The sequence below is a fragment of the Gopherus flavomarginatus genome, chromosome 12, assembly GCF_025201925.1.
Source record: "Gopherus flavomarginatus isolate rGopFla2 chromosome 12, rGopFla2.mat.asm, whole genome shotgun sequence".
In the NCBI taxonomy this organism is placed as follows: Eukaryota; Metazoa; Chordata; order Testudines; family Testudinidae; genus Gopherus; species Gopherus flavomarginatus.
The window spans coordinates 18,112,059-18,135,401 of record NC_066628.1 but is presented as its reverse complement, the minus strand read 5'-3'; the positions used below and the strand labels follow the sequence as shown (position 1 = coordinate 18,135,401).

At 43.8% G+C, this 23,343-nt stretch overlaps 1 protein-coding gene across 1 annotated transcript; it reads left to right on the top strand.

The window, feature by feature from the left end:
* The first annotated feature begins 10,689 nt into the window (after positions 1–10,689).
* Positions 10,690–11,646, top strand: LOC127032113 (olfactory receptor 10A7-like). Its single transcript, XM_050919145.1, has one exon. It carries the CDS (start codon positions 10,690–10,692, stop codon positions 11,644–11,646), a length of 957 nt encoding a protein of 318 aa, XP_050775102.1.
* Positions 11,647–23,343: the final 11,697 nt, after the last annotated feature.

Below are 23,343 nucleotides of genomic sequence, written 5' to 3'. Positions count from 1 at the left end.
CCTACAGGACACCAGCTTGCTCTGCTTCCACCAGCTGCACATAGTAGTTCAAAGGGAGGGGACCTGTTACAATGAGCATCTTCCAAAACTGACTGCTGCAAGGCAATTGTCCGAGAGGGCTAGTTCTGAGGGCACAGTGTCTAGTCAGCACCCAGATGTCACAGACAACTCTCGCTCCTACACAGGGCCCTCTCCTCAGAGGGTGAGGCAACCTATGGTGAGCGGAGCAAGCAAGCTACCAGTTACGAATGGGCAGAACCCCTGGGAAGCCAAACATGGTAGTGCTGGCTTAGTCACTGTGAGCACGTCAGGGCTTGGGCAGTGGCAGGGGAGCTGGGCACCAGTGAGAATTGTAGGGCTCCAACTCTGCAGAAGGGTTTTCCCAAGTTACCTAACCAAGTTAGTCACTCAAATCTTTGAAATGGCAGATGGACATTTATCTCCCTTAGATACTTGTGAGAATTTCAGCCTGAAAAGCCACTGGGATTCTGTCACTGTAGCTTCGATCTATGCATTTCTGTTGGAAAGAGACCCCATATCAACAGAAAGGCACTGGATGGATGGGAAACCACTGCTAAACCTTTGAGAGCTGCTGCTGTTGTATGTGCTCTTGTATCAACTAGTGTTGCAGTCATTTTTTCTACGATTTTGTTCCCAGTGGCTCTAGTTTGGAACAGCGCACACCTAGCAGTAGGTAAGAAATGAGGAGAGATGTGATTATGCTGTCTAGGGCCACTAGAGGGCAGAGGAATGGGACAGGTCCAGCCGTGCTGCCTGACTAAAAGCAGCTAAACAAAAAGGCAAGAAAGGAGAAGTTATGTTGCCAAATGAACGATGGCAAGGGATGTGAAGCTGAATAATGGTGTGTAAGTGTTGATAGAGAGCAATGAAGACAAGAAGACCTCTGTGCTATGTATTGAATTGTGGATAGTAGCAGATGTTATAGAGTGATTTATTGTCTGTTATTCTAAATAATGGCCACCAGATGACATGAAAATCAAGTACAAGAAAGAGGCAGCCATAGGAAGAAGAATCCACTAGAGGAGGGAAGACCAACAGGCTGTCATTCTGGGAAATCAACACTAGTTGGCAACAAAGTAGTGGAAATGAGAGGGAGGCATCAGAATACTGACTAGTGACCAATAGAGTTCAGTAGCCAATGCAATATTGGGGAAGTTATACTGTAAAATGACCAGTAGGTGGCAGCATATTATAAGAGTGAGATATGGGCAGCTAGTTTCAAACATGCCCATTCGACGGTAGCATCTCTTGAATACTAATAAAAGGGCAGTGCAAGAACGTTATTACTTTCCATCACTTTGGACAGGCATCTCCCAAAAATGTAGGCTGGTGTTTGTCCATGATCTAAAATATTTTCCTCAAAGGATCATTACACTAAAAAATGATGTACGATGGGAGTTGTAAAATTGCAAATCACACTGGGCATTGTTAGCTACAAAGCTTTGGAGACCCAAAATGAACTAAGTGGGAGAAAGTGAAGTGGGACTGTACTGAAAAGCATGAAGAAAGAATACAAATATGAGAGAGCATTTACACTTATTTTATGGAAAGGGAAGACCATTTTCAATCTCTTCAGGTAACTGCAGGTCTCTTTCCTGAGAAAGTCTCGTTTCTGCAGAATGATTGAAGACAAGAACCTCAGTGGAACCAGAGTCCTGTCTACCAAACCCTGAAGAGCTCTATGTAGTTGAAAACTTGTCTCTCACCAACAGAATTTGGTCCAATAAAAGGTATTAACCACCCACCGTGTCTCAAATGCTGCAAAATGAATTCATCAACTCAGGCGTGAGCTGTCCTATGACTAGAAGTAAGCACCCACTTCCAAACTGCTGCTGCCTTGCATTTATATATCACCTTCTAAACCAGGGTATTAAAATGCTTGAGTAATTAAGCATTAGCAATGTAAGATTCGCTTTCTGTGACAAATGTGGGAAGTTGTCCTGTATTCATTTTTATGATACATGATCTGTGTCAGGATGCTGAGCAAAGGTAAGTAGGACAAATGGTAGAAGCTGGAGATCCCAGAACCGAAGCCAGGGGTCATAGTCAGTGTCAGGGTCAAGGAACAAGCCAAAGTTCAGAGATGGAGACAGAATCAGGAACTGGGCTGAGCTGTCACGGTTGGTGTCATAGTTCCAAGGCTCAATCTGGAATCAGAATCCAAGTCTGAGCCAAGGGAAATATCGGGAGTCCAGGAAGAAAGCAGCAGGGCAGGTGTGGCAGATAGCTAAGGATCCTTGTTTTTGCCTGGACTCTTCTTCGCTTTTGTGATATAGCAGACTCGCTTTCTGAGTATAAAGCATGCCCTGTAATTCATATCTCGTTCATGAAATAGTCTCGTACCCTTCCCAGTATTCTTAAAGAATTGCAGAAAAGCTGATTTATTGGTCCCCATTGTCCTTGTATTCTTGGTATATATTGCAAGGGAAATTGTTACTTTAAGGCCACTGAGTTTCTCAGAAAGTTAGTGAGCCATACAGCATTCTTAAGTCCGAGTGAGGGCCCACAGGAATTTGTTCCCACTTTGTTCTTTCCTCTTTGGAAACCTCTGTATGTATTTGTCAAATGTGTCCCTAACTATAGCATATCAATATTATTGTGACATCTTGTCTATCATTCTTTATTTCATTATATAATTGTATGTCTCTCTCAATGGGGGGTGATTTTCTAGTGATAGAGTATTTTCCTGTAGCTGTACATTTTGGTCCCTTTCAATCCCTTCTTTTCATTAAGATCCATTATTCACTTCTGTACCTTACTTACATGGGGAATTTTGAGTTTTTGTCCTAGCCGGTTAGCTTAGTGCTGTCTTCACTATGACCTAGTCTGGGAGCTTCGAACTAAGAGTTAGCAGCAGCTGATGGAAATGCCAATATCTGTAGTACAGAGATACAGTACTGAAGTCACCACCTGAAACACAATGTGTGTGTATGTATATAGTCTAGTCAGATTTGCATTCATTGCTGACCAAAAGGCCTGACATCCATGCTCAATAACTGGTCTAATTAGCACTCTGTATAGCATTGCACCATTTTCATATCCACTCCCCAGGATGTTCCAGAGGGATTTGACTTTTGCACTTATCTAATATTTTCTGTATGGTCCCTCCAGGTGAGCTTGTTATCAAATGTCACACCTAAGAATTTGTAATTTCAGTTCATTTTTCTGTTGGTCTTATAGCTAAAACTTCACATCTTTTTGGCTTTTCCTTGTTAGGAGGATCATTCCCTTAGTTTTGTCTATGAGAGTTTGAAGCCCCACCTGTTTCTCCATTCTGGGCTTCTCTTCAGTGCATCATCACTCCTTTGGTGGCGCTTTCAAGGTTCCTGCTTTTGATACAAATGGCACAATCAGCAACCAACGTGATCCCTATTCCTACACTTGTCTCCTCAGGGAGATCCTTTATCATGACGTTAAAGAGGGTTGGCATAACTACACTGCCCTGTGGAGTTTCACTTGCAATTGACTGTACATTGGAGAAAGCTTTCCCTAACTGGACTTGTACAGTTCTTTTGCCTAGGAAGTTCCTCATCCATCTGTACATTCTTCCTCTATTAACCATTTAGGCCACTTTATGAAGAAGTTCCTCTCTCCATAACACATCGTAGCCTTTTTCTATGCCCCGGAAGATTAGTGTCATTAATTCTATTATTCTCATACTTTTTTGTGGTTTGTCTCTATCCTGACACTGTGGTCAATCACATTCCTACTTTACTGAAGCCCACTTTGTGTTTCATCTGTGAACCTAATTCATTGTAGGTGTGCTATTGATCTCTCTCTCACTATTATTTTCTTTGTTTTACCTAAGCCACACTAAAGTTTACCTTTAAAATATCCACATCCTCCTCCCATCCCACCTCTTCATCTCATAATTAGCCTTTATGTTCTTTTCTCCTCCCTAATTTGTATCCTCTGACATTCATCACTACTGACTTTTTGAAACATGGTGGCCAGAATTTCTGCTTTTCTTTTGTTAGAGCTTATTACTCCATGCCCTGCATCTGGAAGGCTTTGTGTTACGTGACTCTTACTCTTTATTTCATTCATTTCCCTAGTTTCTTTATATATACTTTGCTGTATTGGTATTTTTATTTACTTTCCCATGTTATGGTGTCCACCTCTCTCTTTCTGCCCCTTTTAGAGCCCTTTGAGAAACCACATTACTTTTTTATATTTCCTTATGTTCTTTATTTAAGGATTTTTTGGCTATCTTATATGCCTTATTCCTTTCCTTAATTACCATCTCATATTCCTTGTTCCAGTACACATTTCCTATCTTTAGGCAGTGTTGGTATCCTAAGAATAGCTAGGTTAGCTTTCTTTATGATTCCCTTATAAATATTACTGCAGAATTCCTCAATATCTTCACAGATACATTACTCATTCACATATTCTTCAGCTCTCTTTCCAAAGATTTTTCCATTTTTCTTTAAGATTCCAAGTGGGGATATTATCCTCATTTTCAGTATTTCCTTTTCCTTGCGAAGTAATTAATGTCGGGAAGTGGACACTGGCCATTCCCTCCCCTCTGTGTATTTCACAGCTGCATTCACTCCTGTCATAAACAGATAGTTAAGGGTTAATGTCTCTTTTACCCGTAAAGGGTTAACAAGCTCAGTGAACCTGGCTGACACCTGACCAAAGGACCAATAGGGAGACAAGATACTTTCAAATCTTGGTGGAGGGAAGCCTTTGTTTTGTGCTTTTTGGGTTGTTCTTTGTTCTCTCTTGGGGCTAAGAGAGGCCAGACATGCAACCAGGTTCCTCCAATCTTTCTGAAACAGTCTTCCATGTTCAAAATAGTAAGTATTAGCTTAAAAAGGTGAATTAGATTTATGTTTGTTTTCTTTATTTGCAAATGTGTATTTTGCTGTAAGGATTTTACCTCTGTTTGCTGTAACTTGTATCTTATGCTAGGGGGGAGGGAGTCCCTCTGGTCTATGTAAAGCTGAGACTTTGTAAACATTTTCCATCTTGATTTTAGAGAGATAATTTTTACTTTTTCTTTCTTTAATTCCAAGCTTTTCTTTTTTAGAACCTGATTGATTTTGTCCTTGTGTAAGACCCAAGGGGTCTGGGTCTGAACTCACCAGGGATTGGTGGGGGAAAAGGAGAAGGGGGGAAGGTGAATTTCTCTCTGTTTTAAGATTCAAGGAGTTTGAATCACAGTAATCTCTCAGCTTTAATTCAAATTCTCATTTTCTGTTTTTTTCCTGTTTGAGAACCACAATTTATTACATCAACCTTTAATGCAATGAATCTCTTTTCACCTCAATGTTACACATTACCTCCCATTCATTGCCATTCTCCACATCAGGTTCTCTTTTAGGTATGTCCTAACAGCTTCTGAATAGGAGAGATTATTAGTAACGTGAGGTTTTTGCATTTCTCTTGCTTGCTTCCCTCCAGACAGCCTGCATATTCTGAGCTGTGTTTTCCTCCACAGTTACAACATTTTTGTTCTGTCCCTTCCTCACAATCATCGTAGGAATGGTCACTTCCACACTTAGTGCACTGTACTTTCCCATTGGAATTATTTGCTACATGACTAAATCTCTGGCAGCTGTAGAATCTCACAGAAGGAGGAATATAGGACATAGTCCAGAATATCAGATACCCTAAAGTTACTCTTTCTGGTCACATCCTTCCCTTAAAATATGTTCAGCACAGCTGTCAAGCACTTACTGTCACTTCCTCTTCTGCTAATTAGCCGCTTAGCATTTATCACTAACTATTCTTTGCTTTCTTTCCTGACATTTCATTGGGCACCCCAAATACTACCCTTGTAGTTTCTGTGAGGAATCTGGGTAGCTGACAGCTCATTTTTATTTTACCCAGCACCTTTGTCTTAAGGAGTGTCCCTACTAGCTCTTTGTTTTTACATTTCACTAATGAGCCTACAGCAGGAATTTGTTATAAACTGAGGACACATCAGTTGGAAGTAACAGAGGAAGAGAAGGACCTCGGAGTATTGATTGATCACAGGATGACTATGAGCCGCCAATGTGATATGGCCTTTAAAAAAGCTAATGCAGTTTTAGGATGCATGAGGCAAAGTATTTCCAGCAAAGATAAGGAGGTGTTAGTACCGTTATACAAGGCACTGGTGAGACCTCATCTGGAATACTGTGTGCAGTTCTGGTCTCCCATGTTTAAGAAGGATGAATTCAAACTGGAACAGGTACAGAGACGGGCTACTAGGATGATCCGAGGAATGGAAAACCTGCCTTATGAAGGAGACTCAAAGAGCTTGGCTTGTTTAGCCTAACCAAAAGAAGGTTGAGGTGGGATATGCTTGCTCTTTATAAATATATCAGAGGGATTAATATTAGGGAGGGAGAGGAATTATTTAAGCTTAGTACCAATGTAGACACAAGAACAAATGGGTATAAACTGGACACTAGGAAGTTTAGACTTGAAATTAGATGAAGGTTTCTATCCATTAGAGGAGTGAAGTTCTGCAGCAGCCTTCCAAGGGGAGTAGTGGGGGCAAAAGACATATCTGGCTTTAAGACTAAGCTTGATAAGTTTATGGAAGGGATGGTATGATGGGATAGCTTAATTTTTGCAATTGATCTTTGATTATCAGCAGGTAAGTATGCCTAGTGGTCTGTGATGGGATGTTAGATGGGATGGGATCTGAGTTACTGCAGAGAATTCTTTCCTGAGTGCTGGCTGGTGAGTCTTGCCCACATGTTCAGGGTTTAGCTGATCACCATATATGGGATCAGGAAGGAATTTACCTCTGGGGCAGATTGGCAGAGGCTCTGGAAGTTTTTCACTTTCCTCTGCAGCTTGGGGCATGGGTTACTTGCTGGTGGATTGTCTGCAGCTTGAGGTCTTCAAACCACAATTTTGAAGACTTCAATACTCAGACATCAGTTAGGTGTTTGTTATAGAAGTGGATGGGTAGGATTCTGTGGCCTGCTTTGTGCAGGAGGTCAGAGTAGATGATCATATTGGTCCCTCCTGACCCTAAAATCTATGAGTCTATTGAATGCAGTAGGAGTTGGGTGCCTAATACTCTTAGGCTAAACTGAAAATCCCAGCCTAGATCTCAAATAGTTGAGTGAGTCCAGTAAGCTAGTTCAACCAGATGTGGTCTTGATGCAATAATCACTGCGTACAATTCTCAGTAGTGTTAGAATGTTGTTTTCTTTAGTCTTGTTAAGTGCTCTGTTTGGAAATGCAAAAAATAAACAATTCCTCCATCACATTGCTTTAAATATGATCATCACAAGCAGTCTCCAGAGTCATTCCTCTGTCAGCAACACACAGGAGAGGCTGGTTTCTTCTATAAAGCCCACAATAACCAGAGAAAGTGTAATGAAGGTTTTGCTTACTGGAACTAGCAGGGTCGCAGTATCCATCAAGAAAATGGACAGGTCTTTACAGAGAGCGAGTGAAAGTGCATAAAGAAAATGAGGACAGGAGAGTGATTGATGGTGGAAACTACATTATGATTCCCCAGACCGGCCACCATTGGTACACTGGTCACTTCTTGCACACCAGTACATTGATCACTCCTTCATACTCACAATTAAAGGTAAATGTTAGGGCTCGGTGGAAATTTTCCACCAGAACCTTTTTTTTTAATTTAGTTCTTCATGGAAACTGTCTGTTTTCCTCCATTTTTTTTAAAAAAGTTTTCTTCGGAAAACCCAAACATATTTTGTTTTCTGATGGAATTCTTCTGGTTTTCAGCAACTTTCAGCACACATTTTTCAGTTTTCAGGTTTTTTGATGAAAAGTTGACAATTCGCATGAAGGGGATGGGGGACTTCCAACCAGATCTAGTTGATGTAATTATTGGGGAAAATCCTGGATGTCTTTATTCACTTTTTGCTCAGTCTGTAACCAAAACACTTCCATTGCTCTGGGTATATGGGAATTTTCACTGAGTGAAGGCTGATTTAGGGCCTTAGACCATGCAGAGTACTACTAGGAAAACAATTGAACTACAAAGGCTCTGTCTGTTGGTCTGTGTCTGTCTCTCTTGGTTTCTGAGCATTTCCCATTCTATCCTGTCCCAGACAGGGTGTTTCAGTGTTTCTTTGATTGCCTGCATTTGATTCATCTCTATGAAAATTTGCCCTTGCTTTTCAGCCCACTGTTGTTTTCCAAGCTACTTTTTATGTTGTGGATGAGATATAGTTACTGGGTGGGAATTGTGTCCCATGTAGCAAGCAAAATCAGCTGCTTTGTACTTCCATAAGGAAAACAAAACCTTGTCCTCAGGTGGCTCACGACCAGGCTGTGTCTTGACACACCTTCTCTAACTTAACTGATAACGTAGACACATTTCAGCTCACTTGGTCTGTCAGAGATCATTTGAGTGAAATTGGTTACAGTGATACATTACTGATCTAGTATATTACTCCTTTGTTTCTTTATTTCTCTAACACAGGAATACAGAGGGGTTTTTTTATATTGCCTTTTTGGATGTGTTACATTTCTTTTGATAAAGAGAGCTTGTGGGAAATTTCTTGTCAAAACTGTTTTTTATTATTTTCTATATAAAATTGGGTTTTCATATTAAATGAATTTTTTTCATGAAAACTGTCTACTTTCCCTGGAAAATGGCATGTTTTTATTGAAAAAAAAAATTTGGCCAAAACCCAAAAACTTTTCAGCCTAAAACTGAAAAATATTGGGTCAAAAATCAAAAGCTTTCAGTTTCTGCTGAAAAAGTTTCAGTTTTCAGCCACAAAATTTTGATTGTCAATATTTTTCACAAAAAGTCAGATTTCTGTGAAGAAAAAAAATTCCAGTCAACTCTAATGTTAAATAGAGCTGTTTCACACATCTCCCTCTATCTCTGCCTGTCTGCGTATGTCTCTCAGTGCCTGTCTGTCTGTCTCTTTGTTTGCCTGTGTCCTTCTCTCTCTTTCTAAGGCATCTGTGGTATATTGAAAACTGTTATAGGCTATCACTTTAAATTCTTAACGGTTTTCCAGGTTCTGCTTGCAGACCAGGGGGCTCTGTAGGGAAGCATGAGATCAGTGTCTTTCAGAAGTCAGTCTGAAAAGAGCCAGCCTAGAGCAATGTGGGGTGAGTTTGATGTCTCTGCCTTACGGAGCAGCCTGCTTTTCTCTGGTTTTGTACACTACAGTTTTGGATTTTATGCAATGTCATTTTACACTGCAACCTTTAGAGAGAGTATTTGATGTTTTAATCTAACTTCGCTGTTTGTATCCTGTGAGCATAACAGTACCCAGGGTGATCCCATAGCCTTTATCTCCTATCCCCCAGCCCTTTAGACAGGGGTTGAATGCCTTTCTATCTTCCTGACAACTCGCCTCTTTCACATGGATTCTCACTCCTTTCCTCAGTTGTTTCTAAAATGTCCTTCTGGATTTTCCCCTAAAGTGGAAGCTCTGTACATATTCCTGATCCTGTAGCTGCTGGTTGTCTTCAGCAGAGCCTTTCCTCCACTGATCGGCATGTCAGCTGAGAGCTCTCAGCAGCTGGAGGCATTGAGCACTGCATCATCTCTTTGCAATGTTCTTTGAGATTACAAGGTAGATCAACCAGACCTACTGCTCTGTCTATCCCACTTATGAATGTAGACCCCCAAGTCTCATTATAATAAAATACTATTATATATATATATATATATATATATATATATATATATATATATATATATATATATATATATATTCAGTGCAGCAAGTCAGTTATTTAAAAATAAAATACGTAGCATGTAGGATGAACATGCACTCAGAAGTTACAGCTTCTGGTTCTAACCTCACTTGGGCAGCTGTAACGTGGGAGGATCTCCAGCAGAAGTTAATATTGCAAAAAACAGTTTGTGAGATCAGTTAGATCTCGTGGATTTATTCATGTGAGGAAGGGCTGTGAGATAGTTATTGTTAAAGCCATTCCTTTACTCTCTCTTACCGCCGCTGACTATTTTTAGTGTGGGCTAAAACATTCCAGTGACTCGCACCCTTTGAGGAACAGCAGCTCCTTTGTGGCTCTGCATAGCTTGAATTAAGATCCTGATAAAGCAAAGCCCTCAGGCCCAGATTTTTAAAGCTATTTAGGGGTTGCTGAGCTTAGTGTTGCAACAATCCCTAACTGACAGAGGATCCTAAATTCCATTTTCAAAAGGATTCAGGCAGGGTTTCTTAAACAGGTGTTGCTGCTTGTGTAGAGAAAGCTCCTGGCGTTCTGGACTGGTGTGTTTACCTGCGCCTACCGCAGGTCTGGCCAATCGCGGCTCCTACTGGCCGTGGATCACTGCTCTGGGCCAATGGGAGCTGCTGGATGCGATGGCCAGTAAGTCCCTCGGCCTGCGCCACTTCCAGCAGCTCCCATTGACCCGAAGCAGCGATCCGCAGCCAGTGGGAGCCTCGATCGGACGGACCTACCGACGGAGCAGGTAAACACACTGGTCCGGCACGCCAGGGGCTTTCCCTACACAAGCGGCGACCCCTGTTAGAGAATAAATGAATAAATCCATGAGATCTAACTTCTGACTTATTGAGCAAGAAAGTGTACTTCTGGTAGGGCCCCTAGCTCTCACCAATGGGAACTGCTCTGAGGAACGTGAGGAGATGCTACGTTTTGGGATGATGCCATTCCCATTCATGGCTAAAGCTGGGATGTTTGTCCTTTTGAAAGTCCCACCTCTGAGTTTTTAGTACATTTCTTTGTACCTAGATGCACCTCGTAGACAAAGCAAAAGAGGACAATCGAACGGTCATCGCAGAATTCATCCTCCTGGGATTCGGGAATCTCCCTGAACTGCAGGTCCTTCTCTTCCTGGTTTTCCTGGTGATCTACATTGTGACCATGTCTGGGAACATTCTCATCATTGCGCTAGTTGTGGCTGATCAGCACCTTCACACCCCCATGTACTTCTTCTTGGGGAACTTGTCCTGCTTGGAGACCTGCTACACATCCACCATCCTGGCCAGGTTACTGGTCAGTCTCCTGACTGGAGACAGAATGATTTCTGTCAGTGGCTGTTTTGCACAGCCTTATTGCTTTGGTTCTCTGGCAGCTACAGAATGTTATCTCCTAGCAGCGATGTCTTATGATCGATATTTAGCGATATGCAAGCCCCTGCATTATGCAGCCCTGATGAATGGCAGATTATGCCTCCAACTAGCAGCAGGTTCTTGGATAATTGGATTTCTATTTTGTGTAATAATAACGTCTTTTATGTCAGAATTAACATTCTGTGGCCCCAGTGAAATTGACCATTTCTTTTGTGATTTTTCCCCAATGCTAAAACTCTCCTGCAGTGACACCAGCATGATCACAGTGGTTAGTGTAATACTCACCTCCCTAGACTCTCCTTGCCCATTTCTATTAACTGTGACATCCTATGTTTGTATCATTGCTACTATACTGAGAATCCCTTCCACCACCGGGAGGCAAAAGGCCTTTTCCACCTGCTCCTCTCACCTCATTGTGGTTACAGTTTTCTATGGGACCCTAATGACTGTGTATCTGCTACCAAAAACCAATACACTGAAAGCGCTGAACAAAGTGTTCTCTGTCTTCTACACAGTTCTGACTCCCATGCTCAATCCCCTCACCTACAGCCTGCGAAACAAAGAGGTGAAGGAGCTCCTGAGAAAAGTCATCCATAAATATATGTTTCTCAAATGAATTCAGATAGAGTCACTGATCTGTGAAGAACAGGAGTACTTATGGCACCTTAGAGATTAACAAATTTATTTCATCACGAGCTTTCGTGAGCTACAGCTCACTTCTCCGATGCATATCCAAAGAAGTGAGCTGTAGCTCACGAAATCTTATGCTGAAATAAATTTGTTAATCTCTAAGGTGCCACAAGTACTCCTGTTCTTTTTGCGGATACAGACTAACACAGCTGCTACTCTGAAATTTGATCTGTGAAGGAATCCATCTGGCTTAATGAACAAGAAAGTTTACATCTAGTAGGGCCCTAGCTCAAATCAATGGGAACTGCTTTGGAGAACGTGAAGACATGCTATGTTTTAGGTTGATGTCATTCCCATTCATGGCTAAAGCTGATACTTGCTACTGCCTTAATTGGAAACCTGACTGTCTTGAGCTCTACACTCCACATGGTGACATTTGAGATTTCAGATACGTGTTTCATCTATTTCTCTGCTCTCTCTGAATTGTGTGAATGCCACATTCTACTTAGGCACTGGCCTCAGATCACTATGGGCATAATTAGCTGGTTCAAATATTTTCTCTCTCCTTGATGTCCTGTATTCCCAAAAGCTCCATAAGTTTATATCTGGGAAGATTGTACTGCTGTTCCCATTTGTTGTACTACGTATCATTTTGCAATGGGTAGAAGGGGTGTAAGCGTGTGCCTATACTGCAATGTAAGCCTAGTGTCTGTGGGACTTGAAACCGTAGGCTTAGTGAGTGTAAACCTAGGCTTGAGTGTCCACACTGAATATTAACACTTGGTTTAGAATTTCTGGACCCGGACCTCACACCAGCACTCAGGCATCTACGCTGCACTACACAGACCTAAGTCAAGCCAGTCTGTGCCAGATTTCCTAGCAACTTCCAAGTGAGTAGCCTTTCTAGCCCTTTGTTTGTGGTGCACTGAGGGAAAACTTGACTGTCTATCCCACAGCACTTTACCAGAAGCTATTGCAGCCTGCCAAGGTATCGGACCAAGTTGTCTTTTGAGTCTGCACATGCCTGGCAGCTGGAGCCAGCAACAGGAGGAGTCAGTGTTTGAAGCACTTGTCTTGCTTGTTCTTTCACTCCTGTTTCAGGCAATGGGCAGAGCTTCCATGAGGTACTGGTGGACATTTCAGGGGCATTTTCTGACCTGCAGAAGAAGACACCTGTTGGAGGAGGAGGAAGATGATACAAACCTGACAGACTCAACCTGGATGCTGCTTCTCATGGCTCTTTCTCCCTTGGTAGACTGGTGCTTCTGGACCAGGGCCACAAGCACAGACTGGTGGGACCCCCTTGTCATACAGACCTGGGATGACCAGAACTTGCTCTTGAGGAAAGCTGCATTTCTGGAGCCTTGTTAGCACGTTTCCCGGACCCTTCAGCACCACGACCTGTTCAAAGGTAGTTCCATTCCTGTTCAAAGGTAGTTTGCTTTACCCCAGAGTCCTATCGGTCCGTTGCTATCACTTTGGGGTTGGAAAGTCAACTGGATGTACCCCTTTTGCCTGGGCTTGTGAAACAGTATCCTGATCGCAGAGGCCATGGCAAAAGAAGTCTTAATTATATTCTCAGTAGGTGTAGAATGGTGGTTGAATGTGCGTTTGTCAGATTGAAATCCTCAAGCCTGAGTCTGAGTTTAGGCTTACATTGCAGTGTAGACATTCTCTAAGACCCAGTGCGTCAGTCTCTAAATAGATTAATGGCTATCAAAATAGAATAAATTATGTGAATGATTACTGTTGACACAACCTCTTTGCTACAGCAACAACAAAATTGATGTCAATTAAAAAAACAGCAGGTAGGTGTGGAGGAAATGCTACTCATGGCATATTTGAAAAGTGCCAGCATCTTTCATCCTTAAGCACATTGGGTAAATTTTCCCAAAGTGTCTTGTTGACTTAAAAGCATAAATCTCATTGACTTTCAATGAGACACAGATTCCCCCATCCTTAAGTCCTTCTGAAAGGGGAGCTCTGGCTCTGAAGTCACTTTGGTGCTTTTGAAAATTCTACCCATTGAATAGCACTTTAATCCTTAGGCCTCTGATACAAATTAATACACAGGAACTAATTGAAGGAATGACAGTAGTTGAGCCACTGAAGAGTATGTCTACAGGGCAGCTGAAGGTGAGCCTCCCAGCCTTGGTAGGCAGGCTCGTGCTAGCAGGCCTTGTGCTAGCGTACAAAAAATAGCTGTGTGGATGCTGTAGGGTGGGGCCAAGCCTGGGTGACTAGCCTGAGCCTCCCCTGAGGTGAGGGACCTCATTATGACCTGGACTAAACCTTGTTATGGTTGAGTTAAAAAACTTATTCTAACTGATGTGTGAATACACACTTCTATTCGCATAACTGTCAGGATGAGTTAATCAGAAGCCCCCTCCCCCACCTAAGACAAAGAGGTGTGTGAACCTGCCAAGGAATTTGGACTGAATGGGCAGAAGGGTTTTGCTGAGTGTTAAAATCCTGTGCTGTGGTATTGAATAGCCTAGGTTTAATTCCTGCTGAGCCACCTTTCATTAGCAAAGCAGGGCCTTGTGCTTATTTTGGTGTGATTTCTCTGTCTGTATCTTTTCAAAATCATCTCTGATCAATTACAAAATTTCAGGGAATGTTTGAGGTCTTGGTAGGCAGAACCCTATTAATTTTTGAGAAAATCTTTTAAGTGTCTGTTTTTCATGGAAACTTCAAATTTTTGTTGAAAAACCAAATATCCCAAAATTTAAATAATTTGGTTGAGAGAGCCTTTTGCGGTGCCCCATGGCAGCTGCATTTCAGTTCCCTGTGTCTCCATTCTTCACTATGGACTGGAGTCCCCTGCTGGACTACATCTCCCATGGTGCAACCACATCCTCTCACTCTGAGGAGACAGAGTGGTTTCCAGCCCATACAGGAGAATGTGGGCTTGAAGCATAAAAATTACAACATCCATAAAGCACTAGGCAGTATTTCAGAATTAAAATATTTCAAATTTTTGGCCAATTTTGTTTGTTTTGTTTTGTTTTATTTAATTTTTTTTTTGCCAAAGGATTGAACTTTTCAATGGGGAAAAATGATGAAAATGCTTTTATTTGTTTTGTTTGTGTTAAAAATGTCCATGGGAAAAAAGCCCATTTTCCATCATCAGGCATTTTGCAGGCATCACAGCAAAGCAGAATTTTAAGGATGACAATAAAGTGACTTTGCAGAGAGCTCTTCTCACATAGAGAAATCATAATGGCTGATCTGTGTGGGATAGTAGTGCTGGGAAGAGAGTAGGGTAGGACAGGGATAGACCGTGAAGCCCTTAGAGGTGTTTGTCACAATACTATCCCTTAAAATGCTGCTATGCAACCAAGCTCTCTCTTGCATGTTCCATTCCATCCCTGATCTCTCTGAAAGCTCAGCATGTCCCACAGATACAAGAGGCTTCAGGGATTGTTCTGCCATGTACAGTCCTGGAGCCTTAAAATCCCACCTATTCTTCACAAAGGATTTGTCTGTTTTACCGTAGGCCCGTGTCATTCAATGGCAGATCATCCAGCAGGACAAGAAGGCTTGTGTAGGCTGGAGATAGGCAAGGGGTAGGTGTGGAATGTTAAGGTTCTCAGATTGTATCTGCTATCACAATGTTCTGGGGAATTAAGGAGCTGTCCACTAGGACACAGTTTAAGGCTACCAAATTATCAAAAAACTGTAAGTTCTTCTTCGAGTGCTTGCTCATATCCATTCCAGTAGGTGTGCACGCGCCGCGTGCACGTTCGTCGGAGACTTTTACCCTAGCAACACTCGGTGGGCCAGCAGGGCGCCCCCTGGAGTGGCGCCGCCATGGCGTCGGTTATATACCCCTGCCGGCCCGCCGCTCCTCAGTTTCTTCTTGCCGGCTACTCCGACAGTGGGGAAGGAGGGCGGGTGTGGAATGAATATGAGCAACACATCTCGAAGAACAACAGTTACAAAGATGAGTAACCGTCTTTTCTTCTTCGAGTGCTTGCTCATATCCATTCCAGTAGGTGATTCCCAAGCCTTACCTAGGCGGTGGGGTCTGAGTGAGACGTTGCGGAGTGCAAGATCGCTGAGCCAAAGGCGGCATCATCTCTTGATTGCGCAACGAGGGCATAGTGAGAAGTGAACGTATGCACTGACAACCAGGTAGCTGAGCGGCATATCTCCTGGATGGGAATGTGTGCCAGGAAGGCGGCCGACGAGGCTTGAGCCCAAGTAGAGTGGGTGGTGAGACGGCCAATTGGGACGTGGGCCAAGTCGTAGCACGTCTGGATACAGTTTTTGCTCTTTCAGGTGTAGCCTGAAATCCACAGGATACTTCTTTAACACGCCATAACATGCTCTGCCATTAGGATTCTTCTGATGACTATGATAACTCCCCTTCCCCTGCTTTCACAAAGAGCTCCAGATCAATGGAGGTCCTCTTCATTAGTAAGGCATGCATAATTGACATAGGCCTGAGGAGTCTATGAAGCGTTTCTGATGATCCCTCTAGCTCTGGGGCCTCTGCAGTCCTATGGCATCCAGACAAAATTGATACATAACTTACAACTCAAAAACTCTCCCTATTGTCATTCTGCTCAGAGTGGCAGGTCATATCATTGCTTTAGTGTTAGAAAAAAAGACAAAACCCTCATCCATGACAAACTGGGAAATTCGTACAATGACCATACTCAGATATCAGAGGGGTAGCCGTGTTAGTCTGGATCTGTAAAAGCAGCAAAGAGTCCTGTGGCACCTTATAGACTAACAGAAGTCTTGGAGCATGAGCTTTCGTGGGTGAATCCCTTCCCTGGCTAGAGGTGCCTTTTTAATTTTTACTCACCTGGCGGCGCTCTGGGTCTTCAGTGGCACTTCAGTGGCAGGTTTTTCGCTCGCTCAGGGTCTTTGACGGCGGGTCCTTTGCTTGCTCTGGATCTTTGGCGGTGGGTGCATCAATGCCGCCGAGGACCTGGAGCGAGTGAAGGACCCGTTGCCGAAGTGCTGCCGAAGACTCGGAACACTGCATAGTGAGTACAAGCCCCATGTTTTTTTATGTGTTTTTAGTTTTTTAGTCATCCCTGCCAGGGACGCGTCAAAACTATTCGAATTGGGCCTCGCACTTCCTAAAGCCGGCCCTGGCTGCAGGGAATACATCACATCTCTGTATGTGAGACAGATGCATGTATATCTATCATTCTCTCTAGAGATAGAAAGATAGCCATGTACCTTTATTTGCTATTTTTCTCACTGTCTCTGATACTATGGGATAGTATTAAAATGGAAAAAAAGTCAATGATGGTTATGAAAGAGATTAGAGAGATACAATGTCAGATAGTAAACAGTCAGTATGAAAGTTTCAGAGTTCACTTAAATAGCTGAAAGCTAAGAAATAAAAATGATGACACAAGATGACAAAGCGCCAGGTTTAATTTTTAAATCAAATTTTACTTAACATTTTCTACTGATGCCCAAGCAAATGTCTGTCTAAAGAGAGCCCTTCCCTTCTATGGTGACACTGAATACACAGTTATCAGAGGGGTAGCCGAGTTAGTCTGGATCTGTAAAAGCAGCAAAGAATCCTGTGGCACCTTATAGACTAACAGAGGTTTTGGAGCATGAGCTTTCGTAGGTGAATACCCACTTCGTCAGATGCATGTAGTGGAAATTTCCAGGGGCAGGTATATATATGCAAGCAAGCTAGAGATAATGAGGTTAGTTCAATCAGGGAGGATGAGGCCCTGTTCTAGCAGTTGAGGTGTGAAAACCAAGGGAAGAGAAACTAGTTCTGTAGTTGGCAAGCCATTCACAGTCTTTGTTTAATCCTGAGCTGATGGTGTCAAATTTGCAGATGAACCGAAGCTCAGCAGTTTCTCTTTGAAGTCTGGTCTTCGGTTCATCTGCAAATTTGACCCCACCACCCCAGCCAGAGCTCTGCAATCCCAGAGCCCCACTCCTCTGGCGGAGCCCCATGACCCCGCTACCCCGACCAGAGCCCCGCATCCTCGCAGCCCTGCTATCCCGGTGGTAGTCCCGCAACCCCATGGTCGCACTTCCCCCGGCTGAGCACAGCAAGTCCCATGGTCCCGCTCTCCCGGCTGGAGCCCCCAGCCCCGTGGTTCCGCTCCTCCGGCCAGAGCCCCGCAACCCCACATACCCGCTTCTTCGGCCGGAGCCCCGCAAATCCACGGCCTCGGTCCCCCGGCCCAAGAATGGCAAGTGCAGCTGCCCCTTTCCCGCGGCTGGAGCCCTGCAACCTGCAGCCACGCTACCACTGCTGGAGCGGAAATCCGAAGTGCAGGGGGGGAGAGTACATGCCCCAAGAATCAGGCCCTGCACTGGCTAAAGCCGGCCCTGAAGACCCCAAACCACCCCATCACCTCTGGGAGAACACTTTTCACAAAGCAATCACTTCATGTCTAACCTATCAATCCTCACCCTCAAAGGAAACCTGCACAACACTTTCAAAAGAAAATCTTGGGAACTTTGCTAGACTCTAAAAATAATGGCCTGAACAGAGGCCTGGTCTACACTACACGTTTATACTGAATTTAGCAGCGTTAAACCAATTTAACCCTGCACCCGTCCACACAACAAACCCTTTTATATCAATATAAAGGGCTCTTAAAATCGATTTCTGTACTCCTCCTCGATGAGGGGAGTAGCACTGAAATAGGTATTGCCATGTCGGATTAGGGTTAGTGTGACCACAATTCCACTGTATTGGCCTCCAGGTGATATCCCACAGTGCACCATTGTGACCACTCTGGAAAGCCATTTGAACTCAGATGCACTGGCTAGGTAGACAGGAAAAGCCCTGCAAACTTTTGAATTTCATTTCCTGTTTGCCCAGAGTGGAGCGCTGATCAGCACGGACTATATGGGAGATACTGGATCTGATCGCTTTATGGGGAGACAAATCTGTTCTATCAGAACTCCATTCCAGAAGATGAAATGCCAAAGCATTTGAAAAAATCTCCAGACAGAGGCTGCAGCAGGGACTCAACACAGTGCTGCGTGACAAGCGCAACGGAAAGCCAAAGAATGAAATGGACGCTCATGGAGGGAGGGAGGAGGGACTGGGGACTCCAGCTATCCCGCAGTCTCCGAAAAGCATTTGCATTCTTGGCTGAGCTCCCAATGCCTGAAGGGTCAAAAACATTTTCTCAGGTGGTTCAGGGTATATCTAGGCAATTTACCCCCCTCGCCCACATGAAAGAAAAGGGAAAAAAATAGTTTCTCGCCTTTTTTCAATGTCACCGTATGTCTACTGCATGCTGCTGGTAGACACGGTGCTGTGGCGCTAAACAGCAGCATCCTCTTCCCTTCCCTTCCCGATAGCAGATGGTGCAAAATGGTGGAAAACTGTTCTCATCATCCCATGAGTGCTCCTGGCTGGCCTCAGTGAGGTCGGCCAGGGGCACTCTGGCAACAATGGGAATGACTCCAGGTCATTCCCGACAGATGGTGCAAAAGGATTGAAAACCATTCTCATCATAGCAACTGGGGGCTGAGCTCCATCAGCCCCCCCGTTTCATGTCTAATGAAGATTCTGTACTGCCTGGACTATCATAGCAGTGGGAGGCTGCCTCCCCCTCATTTTATCTCACTAAAAAGTCAGTGTTTCTTATTCCTGCATTCTTGATGTAAGCAGAGTCAGGATGAGAGCTACCCTGACATCTGGTGGTGAAATGTAGAGAGTGTGGACAGAATTTTAAGAATTTGCATTGGCATCCACCACCCACTTAGCATAACCCCACAGCAGCTTGGGATGGTGATTTTAACAGCTCTGGGATCCCCAATTTCTTTGTTATTGGGGCAGGAGGAAAAAAAGTTTGTCACCCTGATTGTGTGAATGGGGAATTGTGGGACTGCTTTGTGACAGAAATGACTCAACCTCAGTTGGGTGGTACTTGCTAAACATGGGATATGGGTTCCAAAACCCCATGAATTGAGAGATGTTGGGGATTGGTGTGTATGGTTAATGGTATGGGCATGTTTTGAGGGTCTGCATTGCTAATTGCACATTTTCCTTTTTCCAGTGTTAAAGAACAGAGTTGGTTTTTTGTTCCCTTAAGAATCTAGACACAGGTTACTGAGCTGAACTCACTTTGGGCTAATGGTGCAGTAGCACTGGGGTTCCCCTACTATGAGCTGAGATCACTAAGAGTTGAAATCACTGAAGAGCTGAATTTACTGAGCTGAGAGCACTGAGTACTGTGCTAACTAGTGGGGGAGCCTGAAGCTACACTGCAGAACAGAGCAGCTGGTGGAGTGGAGCAGTTGGTGGGGATGGCTGGTGGAGCAGAGTGGCTGGCAGAGCGGAGTAGCTGTAGGACGGGTGGAGCGGCCCACAGAGTGAGTGGAACTGAGCAGTTTGCAGGGACAACTGGAGGAGCTCACAGGACAGCTGGTGGAGCAGAGCAGTTTCTGAGGATAGCTGGAGGAGCAGAGTGGAGCGGCTGGTAAAGCGGAGCAGTTCGTGGAGAAGGCGGAAGCAGAACCCACGGAGAGGCAGGGCAGTTGGCCTCAGACCACGTAAGGTGCCCCTTTCTATCCAGGCTGCGGGGAGGGACCTCTGCAGATAGACTCTAAAACTTTGGGGCTGCACTGACCCAGGACAGAGACTTTTGAGTTGTTGGACTTTGGGGTGATTGGACTTAAGACCCTAAAATGTACCTGGGGTGGGTTTTTTTGTTTATGGTTTGTGTCATAATCCTGTTTGTGGTGTTTCTCCAGTGGGATTTATTAAGAAGATTTTGCTACACTCAGACTCCGTGCTTGCGAGAGGGGAAGTATTGCCTCCTAGAGGCGCCCAGGGGGGTGTGGTATGTAAGTGTCCCAGGTCACTGGGTGGGGGCTTGAGCTGGTTATGCATGGTGTTATTGAAACGGAACCCCTGGATATTGAACCTGGCCCTTGTTGCTGCCAATTCAGAGGGGCAGAAGGGTTACATTTATTACTTCATCACACAAAGGGGGGGACACTGCCACGGTAGCCCAGGAGGGTTGGGGAAGGAGGGAATCAAAGGATGGCGTTGTTGCAGGGGGACCCCCTAGAATGGCATTATCATTTTGGCAGGATCTCTGGGGCTCTGGCCTGGAGCGACTATGCTCTCTGGTTCTCTAGTACACCTGCCCCATATTCTACATAGGACTGACTCTATTTTTAGACAAAACAAAGAAGGGAATGACCTGGGGAGTCATTCCCATTTTTGTCTATGCACCCCAGGCCAACCTCAGCGAGGCCAGCCAGGAGCACCCATGACAGCAGCAGATGGTACAAAAAAACTGATAACCATCATTGCCAATTTCCAATTGCAAACAATGCAAAATAACTGATAAACTTCATCACCAGTTTCCAATTGCAGACAGTGCTATAGCTGATAACCATCTCTGCTAACTTGCAAAGGCAAATGAATGCTGCTGTGTAGCACTGCAGTACCACCTCTGTCAGCAGCATCCAGTACACACATGGTGACAGTGACAAATGGCTAAATGGGCTTCATGGTTCCATGCTGTGGTGTCTGCCAGGGCAATCCAGGGAAAAAGGGCACGAAATGATTGTCTGCCATTGCTTTCATGGAGGAAGGATTGAGTGATGACATTTACACAGAATCACCCTCAACATTGTTTTTGCATTGGGATCTCAACCCAGAATTCCAATGGGTGTGGGAGACTGCAAGAACTACGGGATAGCTACCCACAGTGCAAGGCTCCAGAAATTGATGCTAGCCTCGGTACATGGAAGCACACCACCGAAATAATGTGCTTACTGTGGCCACGTGCACTCAACTTTATACAATCTGTTTTACAAAACCGGTTTATGTAAAATCGGAATAATCCCATAGTGTAGACATACTCTGAAACACTGGATTTTTGGCTTATTACGACAATATGTAACCCCCACTAACGCTTCCCCGCTGCAGCTGCTTTTTGCTACCCCCCCATTCCCTTCCTCCCTATGACTGGCCGGGTGTTAACAAGCCACTTCACCTTGAATGGTCCCTTGAAATATGTTTTAGCAATTTATGCTAAACAATCTGTTCCATCTTGGATTTATCTATGACACTCTCTAGCTTTGTCGACATTAGCACTTTTGTCTGTAAAACTTTTGTCCATCAGGGTGTGAAAAAAAATCCATGCCTGACTGACAAAATTTTTACTGACAAATGCACCAGTATGGCAGCGCTATGTCAGCGGGAGATGCTCTCCTGCCAACAAAGCTCCCAACACTTGTTAGGGTGGTTGTATTTTGCCAGCAGAAGAGCTTTCTTCTGTCAGCAAAGAGCAGCTACATGGGAGACCATATGGCAGTGCAGCCATGCCACTGTAAGGTCTGTAGCACAGACACAGCCTAAGTACATTGCTCAGACCTCAAGAAGAGCTCGGCATAAGCTCAAAAGCTTGTCTCTCTCGCCAACAGAAGTTGGTCCAATAAAAAATATTACCTCACTCACTTTGAATCTCTAATATCCCAGTACTGACATGGCTACAAAAAAAAAACACTGCATCTATCTATCTATCTATCTATCTATCTATCTATCTATCTATCGTTTTCATAGAGACCCATTAAAACTGTATTTAGCAGCCAAACTCCTGATTACACTTTTTTCAGACACAGAACTCTAAGTTCAAGTGAGTTGGGTGTGTAACTCCCTTAGGTTCCATTGGAAATTCCAGCTATAAATTATAATGCTTTATATTATTCCTTAGTATAACAAAATGGTAAGGGGAGCAGAATAACACACCAGCAGCTGATTTCCTCCTCCCTTGTGCCATGTGTAGTCATTTGTACCGATGCAATGTGAGTGAAAAATGACTCCACATCAGAATTAACCACTTGTACTGGCATGAGTGTTTCTATACCCAGTCAGCACTCACATTGCTCACATGGAAATGACTACACAAAAGGTACAAAGCAGTGGCGAAAAAGGACCAAGCCAAAGATATGCACTGATGTGCTTGGTTAAAAAGCAAGAATGTGTAGAAAACACATTGACTTTTTAAAAAAATATTCTAGGCTAATATAATCATGTGCTTTAAAACTTACGTGAAGCTGAGCGAATAGCGTGTTGAGCAACTCTGAAGCCTGGAGGACTCTGAATATTTAAGATTTTATGCTTCCACTGAGACAAGTTCCCTGGTGCATTGAATCCTTACAATGTAAGAGACTCATAGATGAGACAAAGAAATTTTTTTTCTCTCTTTGGGGTGGAGAATATACGGCTTCATAGTCAGGGTCAAAATTTCCAGAGACAGCTGTTTTGAACAAGGGATGGTGAAAAATTTTCCATCAAAATTTTTTCACTAGAAAATTAGGTTTCCAATTAAGCTTCAATGGACGTGTCTGCTTTGGAAGACAGAAATCCTCAAAACTTTTTGAATATGGGACTAAAGACCTTAAATCATTGGTTTTGAACTTATTACCCATGAGGAACCTCACTATTTCTCTCTATCTCTATCTCTGAGGTACTTCTATGGCCTTCATAGGAGTAAGCACCTCACGCAATTTCTTTAGCCACACAATTCCCCTGTGATGTAGGCAGTGCTGTGATCCCCACATTGCAAACAGGGAGCAGATGCACTGAGAGATAGGGGTCAGCTTTTCAAAGGGATTTCAGAGCCTAAAGATGCAGAGAGGCCCCTTGTGGGATTTTCAAAAGTGCTTAAACAGGGAAGGGCAGAAAGCCAAAGAGTCCAAATTCACAAAG

Excerpts from the sequence above, each read along its gene's own strand:
- LOC127032113 (XM_050919145.1), top strand. The coding sequence starts at position 10,690 with ATGCACCTCGTAGACAAAGCAAAAGAGGACAATCGAACGGTCATCGCA.